The sequence below is a fragment of the Octopus bimaculoides genome, chromosome 3 (assembly GCF_001194135.2).
Source record: "Octopus bimaculoides isolate UCB-OBI-ISO-001 chromosome 3, ASM119413v2, whole genome shotgun sequence".
Classification (NCBI taxonomy): domain Eukaryota; kingdom Metazoa; phylum Mollusca; class Cephalopoda; order Octopoda; family Octopodidae; genus Octopus; species Octopus bimaculoides.
Genome location: NC_068983.1, coordinates 146,105,078 through 146,118,269, shown reverse-complemented (window position 1 = coordinate 146,118,269; position 13,192 = coordinate 146,105,078). Strand labels below are relative to the sequence as shown.

At 38.0% G+C, this 13,192-nt stretch overlaps 1 protein-coding gene across 4 annotated transcripts in view; it reads left to right on the top strand.

Moving 5' to 3' along the window:
* The window catches only part of LOC106869108 (ciliated left-right organizer metallopeptidase), an 82,443-nt gene extending 73,724 nt beyond the window's left edge, over positions 1-8,719 (top strand). For all 4 annotated transcript variants that reach the window (XM_014914659.2, XM_014914673.2, XM_014914665.2 and 1 more), the window contains exons 15-18: positions 895-1,018; positions 2,569-2,790; positions 4,734-4,842; positions 7,272-8,719. In XM_014914659.2, coding sequence (XP_014770145.1) covers positions 895-1,018; positions 2,569-2,790; positions 4,734-4,842; positions 7,272-7,434 — 618 coding nt within the window. In that variant the 3' untranslated portion in view covers positions 7,435-8,719. The remainder of the gene's footprint in view (positions 1-894; positions 1,019-2,568; positions 2,791-4,733; positions 4,843-7,271) is intronic.
* The last annotated feature ends 4,473 nt before the right edge of the window (positions 8,720-13,192 follow it).

Here is a 13,192-nt window from a genome sequence, read left to right as displayed (position 1 = left end):
AGAGAGAGAGAGAGAGAGAGCAAACATGGCAAGGAAGAGTTGTTCTATCTTGCATGCCTTACATTTTTCTTCAATATTTCTGAAAAAGGTAACCTTTCTGAAATGGATTGATGCTAGCTGGAGTAGTTTTGGGCTTCAGTTTCATGCGTTTTTGACAATTACTGCCATTTCTAAGAGAGAGAGAGAGAGAGAGAGACGCATATACACATTCGCATTCACATGCACAATCAAATATGTGTTTGTGTGTGTGTGTATTTTTAGGTCTGATGTTTACTTATGTAACCTGGCGTGGAGTTGTGTCCCTTAGTGCCAAAATGGTAGCAATTTAAAAATAATGATTTGATAAAATAAGTACCTGGTTGGAATAAATACTGTGTTGAAATGATGGATTAAAACCTTTGAAGGCAGAGGAGAGATCTTGCATGGCCACAGTCCAGTAACTGAAAACAATAAAAGAATAACAATAAGTGATTATTGTTATCAGTGAATTGTCCTTCAGTACTAATTATCAGCTCAGAAACTCTCTCAACCAGCTCTGAAGCAGCCAAATTTTATTCTGTAAAGTGGTTGGCACCAGGACGGGCATCCAGCTTTAGAAACCATACCAAAGCAGACATTAGAGCCCAAAGCAGTCCTCTGACTTGTCAGATCCTGTTGAACCATCCAACACATGCCAACATAGAACATAGACATTAAATGATGATGATGATGTGAATGTATGTATGTGTATGCATGTCTGTGTAAATGTGCATATAAATATGTTTGTATCCTAAAATAAGTAAATGTAATTGTTCACTGATAACAAAATTTGTGATTTTATTAAGAAAAAAACGTCATTATGAGTGAATTTCTATTTAAAATCTCACTTAATATATTTTCTTTCTTTACTTTTAGCTTCCTGGTTATAAAGGAGTGGTAGTTTGTCCAAAAATTCTAAGTGTCTTATGTACCAAAGCTAACCGTGAAACGGGCACTAAACCACCGAGATGGACGAAAAAGTTTTCCGCAGAACCACCCAGTGAGTTGTTACTGTGGGTTTTTATCTTCCTCAAATTTGGAAATTTGATATTTTGAATCTTGAATTAAATATTTTGGCTGTTGGTTATCTTTGTTATTGCTTTCCATTCAACCATGAAATGAGGAGGCCAGCAGAGTTATGAATTTTGCTTGGAGACACAGTGTGATGACTTGTCATTGAAGATTTGGTTGTTATTTCTAGTAGATCAAGCAATCACATAGAAGTACTTTCACTAGTTTATCTTTTTGTTAAGTATTGTAAATGCAATGCAATTGATTTAGACATATTATTAAAGCAATAAAAAGATTACGAGTGCAGTTTTCTGTCCTGCCTTCTCAGATATGATTTTTGAAAATAAATATCTCAGTACAGCAACAACAGCGATGGTGGCGACGATGACGTCGTCGTCTGGCCAGACTGCAATTGTCTGTTGTGGCATGGTTTCTATGGCTGGATGCCCTTCCTAATGCCAACCACTTAACAGTGTGTGCTGGGTGCTTTTTACAAGCCACCAGCATGAGTGCATTTATGCAGCACTGGTATGGGTGCATTTTCTGTGGCACTGGTACCTGAATGAACAAGCCTGTGTGTATGGAAGATCTTAATTAGCTTGATGCATTTTTCAAGTACAGCAAATTGCAACAACTCCTTTCCTCAGTGAGGCCAGCATCTGAAAATCCTTTCTCACCACTTCATCTCACATATTTCTAGGTCTACTTCTTCCACAGGTTCCCTCCACAATTAGAGCTCAGCAGTTATTTACATAGCTGTCCTCATCCATAAGCATCACATGATCAAACCAGCACAATTTTCTTCTCTCTTGCACACAACATCTGGTGCCTTTTATACCCAGTTTTCCTCTTAAATCATTTACTTTCTGTTGTGCATGCACACTGACATTACCCCTCTAGTGGAGCATGCTACCTTCACTCCTTTCAAGCTTTTGCAAGTCCTCCATGGTCAAAACCCATGTTCCATTGCCATGTAACATAGCTGTACATACACAGGCATCATACAACTTGCCTTTTACTCTGAGGGTGAGGCCTTTAGTTGCCAACAAAGGTAGAAGCTCTCTGAACTTTACCCAGCCCATTCTTATTCTAGCAACAACACTTTCAGAATTTCCTCCTCTACTGCTAACTTGGTCTCCTAGGTAACTGAAGCTATCTACTACATCTAATGATCCCACCAAACATTTGAGGGAGTCTATTGTCTGTGCATTTTTAGTGCTTATTGTATCTGCACATTTACCACACACAAAAACGATTTTCTCCATTAACCTTCCTTTGATACCACTACACACCTCTTATGTATCCAAAGCTTATACTGGTACAACAAATGGAGTTTCTACTAATACCCTGAAGGGACTTGGGATTTGTCTGTTTTTCTACTTACTAAAGACTTTGGCTTTTGCTAAATTAACTCTAAGGCCCTTAGATTCCAGGCCTTGCTTCCACACCTGAAGATCCTGTAAACATGTATATGCCATCCTTCTTCTCCAACTCTCTTGTATGCTCAAGTGTCTTGTTATTTCTTGCCTTTATTTGCAGCTACATCCTATTCTTCACCATATATATTTAATGTCATATTTGAGGATATGGATTACCATGAACTTCTTAAAGCAGATCAGATTCCAAATTTACCACAGATAATTATTGACAAGATAATAGAGATTCAGCCTCTCGACAGACGGCGGCTAGTAAATTTTCTTGTTCGCCGTGGTTCTATCGTTGTTACATTCCAACTACTCCCTCCAAATGCTAACATGAGTGGTAAGTGAAGCTCTTTTACACAGAACTGTAAAAATATCTATTTATATTACAGCATCTTTAATTCAGCATCAAGGAATTAATTCCCTAAGCAATTCGAGTTGTCTTTTATTGTATTCTTTTTAAGGCTTCACAACATACTCTCACAAATCTTATAGAAAGAGGATCTTAGTTGATTCAGTTGAAAAAGAAATTGAAAAGGTAAATGTGTGTGTGTATATATATATATATATATATATTTTTTTTTGAGGCATACTGACCGAGACCTTTGGAAATGTGCTGTGCGTGAGAAGACCCGGCAAGCCAAGTAAGATCGTTGCCAGTGCCCCTGGACTGGCTCTTGTGCGGGTGGCACATGAGATGCACCATTTTGAGCGTGGCCATTGCCAGTACCGCCTGACTGGCTCCCGTAGGATTTTCGAGTGAGATCGTTGCCAGTGCCCCTGGACTGGCCCGTGCGGGTGGCACATAAAAGACACCATTTCGAGCGTGGCCGTTTTTGTGCGGGTGACACGTAAAAGCACCCACTACACTCTCTGAGTGGTTGGCGTTAGGAAGGGCATCCAGCTGTAGAAACTCTGCCAAATTAGATTGGAGCCTGGTTTTGCCATCCGGTTTCACCAGTCCTCAGTCGAATCGTCCAACCCATGCTAGCATGGAAAGCGGACGTTAAACGATGATGATGATGCCATCAGTGATTACTCAGGGTAGGCAATTGGTGATCTTTATGCAGTAAAACACAAAAAATATGCGAAAAACAGGTGCATGACTGAGTTGAAGGCAGATTTACTTCTGCCTTCAGAACATGTAAATAAAGCGGTGTTGTAGGAGTGTACGCAGCACGTGTACTACAACAGTATTATGCATAGCTTGAATACTGAGATTGAAAAGCAGGGGTGAATTATGCCTACCTAATCTACAAAAAATAAAATATTTTGCATTTTCATCATCATCACCATCATCGTTTAACGTCCGTTTTCCATGCTGGCATGGATTGGACGGTTTGACTGAATGTGGTCGATGCTAGGTTTGCCTGACTGGCTCCTGTGCCAGTGGCACGTAAAAAGCACCATCCAAATGTAGCTGGTGCCAACACCCCCGACTGGCTCCCTGTCGGTGGTACCTAAAAAGCATTATCTGAACGTGATTGATGCCAGGGCCACCTGAATGGCTCTCATGCCGGTTGCACGTAAAAAGCACCATCCAAATGCCAGTACCCACTGACTGGCTCCCATGCCAGTGGCTCATAAAAAGCACTATCCAAATGTGAACGAATTCAGGCCTGCCTGGCTAGCTCCTTTGCCAGTGGCATGTAAAACGTACCGACTACACTCTCGGAGTGGTTGACATTAGGAAGGGCATCCAGCTGTAGATCAGTTTGGAACCTGGTGCAGCAGCTGGCTCTCCAGATCTGTCAAGCCATCCAACCTATGCCAGCATGGAAAACAGACGTTAAATGATGATGATGATGATGATGATGATGATGATGATGATGATGATGATGATGATATATATTTATTTAGTAAACGCAATACATGTTTTTATGTGCTGCTTCTAGTTTCATGTGGTGAGAACATGCCAAATAGTGTTTTATAACACACCTACCATTTTGGCACAGTCATCAGGCACAGCCTACATGGCATAACTGACTAAAAATGGAATGAGAAAAGAAACAAGAAAGAGCAAGAAGGAAGTATATAGAAAAAGTGGAAGGTTGAGAAACTGGGAAAAGAGAAAGTAATAAGAAAGAAACAAAAGAGGAAATATATACAGAGTTGGGGGTGCCAGTAGTAGTGAGGTTACTTGTTTGATTTGTTGAACAGACGTTATCTTCACTTAACATGCAAAGTTGTTAATTCTATTACCTTTGAATTAGTCTCTATTACCTTTTGAATTAGTCCACTGAACTGCAAAAGAATATTGTTTTATTTTTTTGTTTCTTTCAGGTCCTGACAGTAAATATGTTTATACTGTCCTTCATGAAGCTGTTTTTGCAGGTAACTTCTCCATTGTCCTACCTCACACAGGCAGACGACACACAGCCACGTACATCAGGTAATCTTAATATTCTAATATTCAGCTAGTTAAACTGAAGTCTGGCAACTCCACAAAAGTCAAATAATTATGATATGATCTTCTACATTTAGATTATCTGTTCATCAATATACACCTAAAATCACATTAATAGCTTAGGAGTGAAATTTAGGATTTTCCGGTTTTCTGTGAATCGATTTTGATAAAACTTTTCTCAGCTGGTTTATACACTATGGCAACACCATTGTTATGTTTTCATTATTCTGTGTAACGTCCCTTCTTTTTTATTTCAGGTTCTTCAGCTTTTGAGTGAACCACGTTAGTAGCTTTTGAAGCCCATCTTGACATTTTTTTCCCAGGAAATGAAGGGTAATGATACATATTAAGCATACATTGAGTATATATTTAACAGAAAACCATAATAATATTGTAACATTTATTGACATAATGAATTTTGTAGCCACATGAGCACCATGGAAGAAACAATCCGATTGTGGGACCTCCAAGACTGTGATAGCTAGGGATTTAAGGAATATTGGCCACAAGTTACATAGGACACTTGGACAGACAATCAAAGCTATTTTCACTACTTCTGGACTTCCTCATGTACTGAAAACCACCAGAAATCAGAGCATGGCTTCCATGCGAGAACCCCTGAAACTGCCTCCTCACATGAGTTTGAGGCTTCAGCGAGCCCAAAAGTACATGATGTTAGACTTGAGGTGTGTTCTGTTCACTGATGAAACCAGGTTGACCCTTGATGAATCTGACGGTTGGGCAAATGTTTGGGTCTATTTTGGAGATGAGTGTCACCAACGTTTACGACATCAACAACAGTTGAGGAGTCATGTTGTGGGCCAGTGTCATCGAGGACAGACCTGTTGGCCCAGTTTGGGTGCCTGAAGAGGTTAAAGTGACTGCAGCCGCCTACTGAAATCGCATGGAGGAGGTCTTGGATCCTTGGCTAGATGACATACTGCTGTCACTTCTAAGGAATCTCATATTCATGCATGTCATCACTCCCTCCCACTCTGCTGGGACCATCCAAACATTCCTAGAGTCTTATGACATACAAGGTGAAAGATTGATAGTGTGGCTGCTAGCATCTCTGAATCTCAACCCTATCGAAAATCTTTGGTCCATCATTAAACAAGATGTTTATGCCGATGGACACCAATTTATGTTGAAAGATGTCTTATGGGTGACCATCAAAGCTGCAGCAGAAGCAGTCCAATCTGCTACTATTAAGAAATTGACAGATTCCATGACTAATAGGATTTTTGAAGTTATCTGTTGAAATGGCACTAATGTGGCTAAATAATTCATTATGTCAATAAATGTTATATTATTATTATGGTTTTCTTTCAAATATATACTCAATGTATGCTTAATATCTATCACTAACCTTCATTTTCTGAAAAAAAATGTCTAGATGGGCTATTTTCATTCAAACGCTGTTAGCATGGGTCTCCCAAAAACTGAAGAATCTGAAATAAAAAAAAGGACGTTATACGTTATAGGCACAAGAGTGGCTGTGTGGTAAGTAGCTTGCTTACTAGCCACATGAATCTGGGTTCAGTCACACTGCGTGGCACCTTGGGCAAGTGTCGTCTACTATAGCCTCAGGCTGACCAAAGCCTTGTGAGGGGATTTGGTAGACAGAACTGAAAGAAGCCTGTTGTATATATATATATGTATGTATGCATATGCTTGTGTGGCTGTGTTTGTCCCCACCATCACCATCGTTTGACAACTGATGTTGGTGTGTTTATGTCCCCGTAACTTAGCAGTTTGGCAAAAGAGACTGAGAATGAGTACTAGGCTTACAAAGAATAAGTCCTGGAGTTGATCTGATTGACTAAAGGTGGTGCTCCAGCATTGCCACAGTGAAATGACTGGAACAAATAAAAGAATATAGAATAATGAAAACATAACCAGCCAAATCAGATTGGAACCTGATACAGATCTCTGGCTTATCAGCTCCAGTCAAACCATTTAACCATTGCCAGCATGGAGAGTGGACATTAAATGATGATGATGACTGTCAACATTTTCCAAATCTTTTTGTATTTACGAATGATGTTCACACATACTTTATCATTGGCGAAAATTTGTATGCTGTAGCATTTGTTGCACACTTTAAACTATTAAAAAGTTAGAGAAAACAATTGGGTATAAAAAAAGAAAAAAATTAAGGTAGAAGACATTGGGAAGGGCATCCAGCCATAGAAAACACGCCAAAGCTGACATTGGAACTCACTGCAGCTCTGTGCCTTCCTGAATTCTGTCAAATCCTCTAACCGATGTCAACATGGAAAACTGACATTAAATGATGATGATGAAATTGTTAAATTTTATTTTATTTGTCAGTCTTACTGCTTAATTTTTTGTTGTTTATATGATAATTAACTTGTTTCTGCTTTTTTTTTCTGTTTCTTTTTTCTCTCTAGCGACACTCCAATGTTTGATGATGACGAAGTCCTTCCGCCTGGTCAAAGTGGCCTCTCAATGGGAGAAATGTTTGCTACTGGAACTGTGTTGGCTGTTGCCTTCATCCTTATCATCATAGCTGCTATTTGCTTCCAAAACAGATGTTGTTCTTGCAATAGCTAGATATCCACAGAATTATGTTAGCAGTGATCAACTGGTTTAATGTCTTTTTTTTCTCTGCTGGGACCACTAGAGACAAAAGTGGTGGTGGATTGTCGGAATTCCTTCAAAGGAAACAAAAAACAATAAAAACTGAAAAAGAAAAAAAAAGAAAAACTTTCAAAGAAGAGGAAACAAAAGGAATAAGAAAGGAAAAAGAGGGATTCCAAACATTTATTACATCCTAATGAAGAATAATTTGTTCATTATGCTGTAATAAATGCATAAAGAAAAACTGGAAATATTTTAGACGAATAAATTATCAACTAAACCATGATGATAGAACTTCCTGTTTGACTGGTTGAAAGTTGTTTCAACTTGTCAACAGTAACAATATTGGCAAGTGTAACAAAATGCTTATAAACTGTGAAAATTAGAAATCGAAGTATTATTTTTCTTGTTTATTAACATCCTCAGAGAGGTATGAACTTACTATATTTGGATTACAAAAGAAAAAAAAAAGGAAAGAAGGACAGAAAAACTAAAGTTCTTTCTAATACAATCTATCAAAAAGCTACTACCATTTGAGAATAGAAGGGCAGTCATTTGGCAGTAATGGTAGAGAGCTAGACTAAATTTACTACAGTATTTAATTTTGTCATTCTCTGTTTTGAGTTCAACTCACACCTGAGTCGAGTTTTTCTTTTTACTCTTCTAAGTGAGCTGGGAGTGGATGAGCAGTGTTGATTGCAAAGAAAAAAAAAAAAAAAAGTAGCAATAATATATTGCTGTACACTCTTCTGGATGAATATTGGCTTTGAAAATAGTCAAAAGAAATCCACATATGAAAACATATTAAAATATTAAATTTTGTCTCTTTTTGGTTACACCCTTTAAAACAAACAAATAAAATAAACTGAAACCAAGCTACTATTGCAGAGGACCTAGTATTAATGACTAACAATAAATCCTAATAATAAAATTTTTCAAAAATATTTTTTAAAGGTGGAAAATAACAAAAAAAAAAAAGAAAAGAAAAAAAAACCTTGTATTTCAGAGATGTGCTTATCTAACAAGTGATTTGATTTGTGCTGAAACCAAAGCAATTGCAGCATGAAAAATATATGCTAGCCATTTAAAAACATACAAAACTGTTAGCTTCATTTAAACATTTATTAACTGGTGTAAAAATTTTTGCTACAAATTCTGTGACCTGGTCGCTGACACACTTCCACTGACACACTTCCACTGACACACTTCCACTGACACACTTCCACTGACACCAAATAATAAATGTTTAACCCTTTAACATTCAGATTATTCTGTCAAATGTAACCCTAACCCTAACCCTGACAAATCCCAAATCCCTTCAGGTAGATGGCACTTGATCTGTAGAAAAGGCGTGGGTAGAAAATCCATATGATGTACCCAGTCTAAGCTATGGACACAGATGGTGCAGCAATATCAAAGGAAGGTTAACCGGGGAGATAGTTTTTGTGTTTGGCAGGTGCACAGGGACAATAAACACTGATGTACAGAAAACAGATTCCATCACATGCTAGAAGTAGTTGATTGCTTCTGCTACCTAGGTGACCATGTCTGTAGTGGGAGTGAGATCACTGCAGAGAGGCTTCCGAAAAAAAACAAAAAAACGTTGTTAAACCGATTATAGCAGTGACTCGATCAATTCCTAGGTATATCTGAAGAAGGAAATCTTTTATTCCGAAATATTATCATATCAGACTATAGATGATTAAATTATAACAGCTATTATGGTCCAATGTAATGAAAGTGGGATGGTTCATCTTTGTTCGCTTAGTTTTGTCTTGGGATTCACGGTCAAACGGCTGGGTGGAATTGCGCGAAAAATTACACAGATGTGTAGAATGATCTGGTGGTGTTGCTGGGCTTTGTATTTTTTTTTTTATAGCTCCTGTGGTTACCGAGATAATCTACTAAAATGATACTCTTGTGTTTATGAATGAGAAAGGAAGGAGTGATAGATGAATAAGGAAAGAAGGGGTGAGCGTTTCAACTCTGTGTGAATGTATGTGTGTGTATGTAAAAGGCGGGGTATGTGAATGTGCACGCGCGCGCGTAATGGAAGTGGGATGGTTCATCTTTGTTCGCTTAGTATTTGGGTTTATTTTTTGATTTGGTTAAATCTGGGTTGGTTTTTTTCTGTTGGTCAGTAATCTTTAGCGTTTTGACAGAAAAATGTCATTCTAAAATTGTTTTTTAACGTATGCGTGCCCAAACAAGTCGAATGCTTACCCAGAGCAGGTTTTACAGCCACATCATCCAAACCGACCGGGTGAAACCGGGCTTAGCTGCTAGTATATATATATATATATATATATATATATATACTAGCAGCTAAGCCCGGTTTCAATATATATATACGTGTGTTAATGTTATATATATGCGTATATGTCTATATACATGCATATGTGTGCATATATATTATGTATATGTCTATATACATGCATATGTGTGCATATATATTATGTATATATGACCATATGTTGTTGTTTGTTCCTTCTCGAGTCATGCCTGACTCATAAGGGCCGGTTTCCCCCGTTTCATTGGTGTATAGGTTCCCCACCTGGTCGGGACGTTGGTCCGTCGCAGGTGAACTGCTAGAGGCAGGAGGAAAGAGTGAAAGAAAGTTGTGGTGAACGAGTCAGCATTACTTTTTACTTGAGCCGCTTGGAGCTTAAGTGTTTCACTCATAAACACACACATCGCCCGGTCTGAGTTTCGAACCCGCAATCCTTCGACCGTGAGTCCTCTGCTCTAACCACTAAGCCATGTGCCTCCACATATGACCATATATATGTAGTTTATTTTCACAGATAAGATTTTCTAATATTTAAATTTCAGTAGCTCCTGTTCATGCTGTGTGGTGTATAATAACAAACCGTCTAATGCTTAGACATGCAAATTTAGCTGTTCAACATTGTGATCACTTAATTGCCAACTGCTTTATATAGCTGCCGAATACTCTATGCCATCAACTGGCAAGAACATTATGTATATTTGTGTAGAATGATCAGATTTTATGATAGTATATGCATGGCAGTGTGATGTGAGCTTCGATTGTTGGGGATTTGTGAAAATGTGCAAGAAGTGAAGCGAACACACTCTGCTGGATGTGTACTGTTATTGTGCATGAACAACAGTACAAATGAGCTAAGAGAAAAACTAGATGTAGGGGAAATGAGATGTAGTGTGAAAGAAAGAATACTGCGGTGGTCCGTGTTTGTGATACGCATAGAAGATGACAGCATAAAATAGTGCAAGTTGCCTGAAAGTAGATGAAATCCGAAAGACTTAGGATGAAGTGGTGAAGATCGATTTCAGGATGCTGAGCTTTTCATAGGAAATGCCAAAACAAAGATTGTCAACATGCACTGCTGGAGGTGATCCGCTTATCCATGCAAGGATGGCGAAATGAAAACTAAAAATAGTAGTGATATATGTATGTATGCATGCATATATACGTGGCTGTGTGGCAAGAAGTTTGTTTTCCAACTGCATAGTTTCGGGTTCAGTGCCACTGTTTGGCACCTTAGGCAAATGTCTCCTACTAAAGCTTCGGACTAGACAAAGTCTTCGAGTGGATTTAGAAGACGGCAACTGAAAGAAGCCCGTCGTCTGTCTGTCCTTCTGTCTGTCCGTCTGTCCGTCCGTCCGTCCGTCCGTCCGTCCGTCCGTCCGTCCGTCCGTCCGTCTGTCTGTCTGTGTCGGTGTTTGTCTTCACCACCTACTGCTTGATAACCGGTGTTGGTGTGTTTACGTTTCTGTAAGCTTGCGGTTAGTGAAATTTGTGAGTGGTACGAATACGAGCGACAGGCTGTGATGGTGAATGATAATTAGAGAATTTTATGAAATTTTCCAACAGAAAGTGACCATACTATTGAAGCAAGGAGATCAGACATGATCGTAGAGAACAAGAGAAAAGTCAACTCTTAGACATTTTCTTATCAAAGAAGTTGAGAAATTTGAGAAATATTCTGAGGATCTATTCTGAGAGATTGTGTAAAACAAAGGTAGCAATTGCTCCAATGAAATTAGTGCACTTGACACGACTTTCAAACTCTTTTCTTAGATGCAAAAGGCTATTGGAATTGAAACGCGTAATGTCAACTTGCAGAAAAGTGCCATCCTATATTCTGCAAGAATCCTTAGAAAAATTCTTGAGATTTGAGGTGACTTGTCACCAACCTAAGGTTTAAATTAGCATGTAATAGCTTTTGAATCAAAATATAATACAAAAATACGCACTGACGCACACACATTTTAGGAAAACTTAGCTATATACTATTGCTAGTCGATACCATCGATCCTAATATATAACTGATACTTTATTGACCCCGGAGGAACGAAAGGTAAAGTTAACCTCAGCGGGACTTGAACTCATAACGTAAAGAGTGGGAAGAAATATCGCAATGCATTTTGTCCAGCGATCTAACGATTCTGCCAACTCGCTTCCTTGGCCAGGAAAAAAAAAACAAAAAAAAAACAATGAAATATACAGTATTAGATGACATAAATTATAGGAATGTTTTAAGAAATGTTAATGCATAGAGTCAATGCAAATTAAAGGTAGACAAATATCATAACTATTTACAATCATTAAGAAACATTATCTTAATTATAACCGTTGAACGTGGATTAATTAAAATATAGGACTGGACGGCTTAGAATAACATAGTTATATTATGTTATGGGCACACAATCAGAGAAGTCTAAATGATAGAAAAAAAAAAAAAGCAGCAATGGTTTTGGCATTCAGAGAAAACTGTGTCGTGTCAACAGTGCTATTACCAAGTCGTTTGGTCGTTTCTAAATATGCCATTAAGTAATTGGTCCAACCTGATACAATCTGTACATAATATAGCCGATATATAAATATATGCAAAACTATACATGCATTCCCTCACATATATGCAGCCGGGTAAATATATATGAATACATAAAAAAAAATACATAAACATATGTCCGTGGATATGCGCACAAATACGTACTCCTATACATGATAATGCATAGAATATACACACACACATTGTTATGGTATATTCTATTAAGAACGTAGTAGAGTACAGTATAAAGCTCGTCCACCTGTGCTATTCAGTAGTAGTATTATATGTACTTCCAGGTTTGCGTTTGGGCATCTGTCGTGTGTGAATAGATAGTTGAAAAACATTTGGAGTTAACAAGCGTTAGTACGTATATGGATGTATATGTGAACGGCTGTGTGTTTGTACGTATAGGCCGATTTGTAAAGCTCAGCTAAAGACAATCGCATGTATGACCAACCATGAAGAACAAACCAACAGTACAAAGAAATCAAATGCCAATCCGTTTAAAACGGCAACCACTTTAACAGTAGCAGAATCACTATCACGCTACATCTACACATTCAAAGCAGTTTGCCGACGGGGTCCTTTAGCAACAACACACCGTGATAAACTCAGTGACTACTACTAAATTCAAGCCACGACAGACAGACAAGATGGTCTTGAAGCTGAGAATGTGAACTTACGGAGACAATATTTACATATCGCCTGAGGAAACACAACTAGATCTGATAATGCAAGGAAACAGTTGCATAATCAAGTATCTGCACGTATGGAAAACTACGTTACGTAGAAACAATTGTAGTGATTAAAAAATAAATGTCCGACCGTACGCCTTCTTGTTGATTCCAAAATTTTTCCAATTATGTACATATATATATATATATATATATATATATATATATATATATATATATATA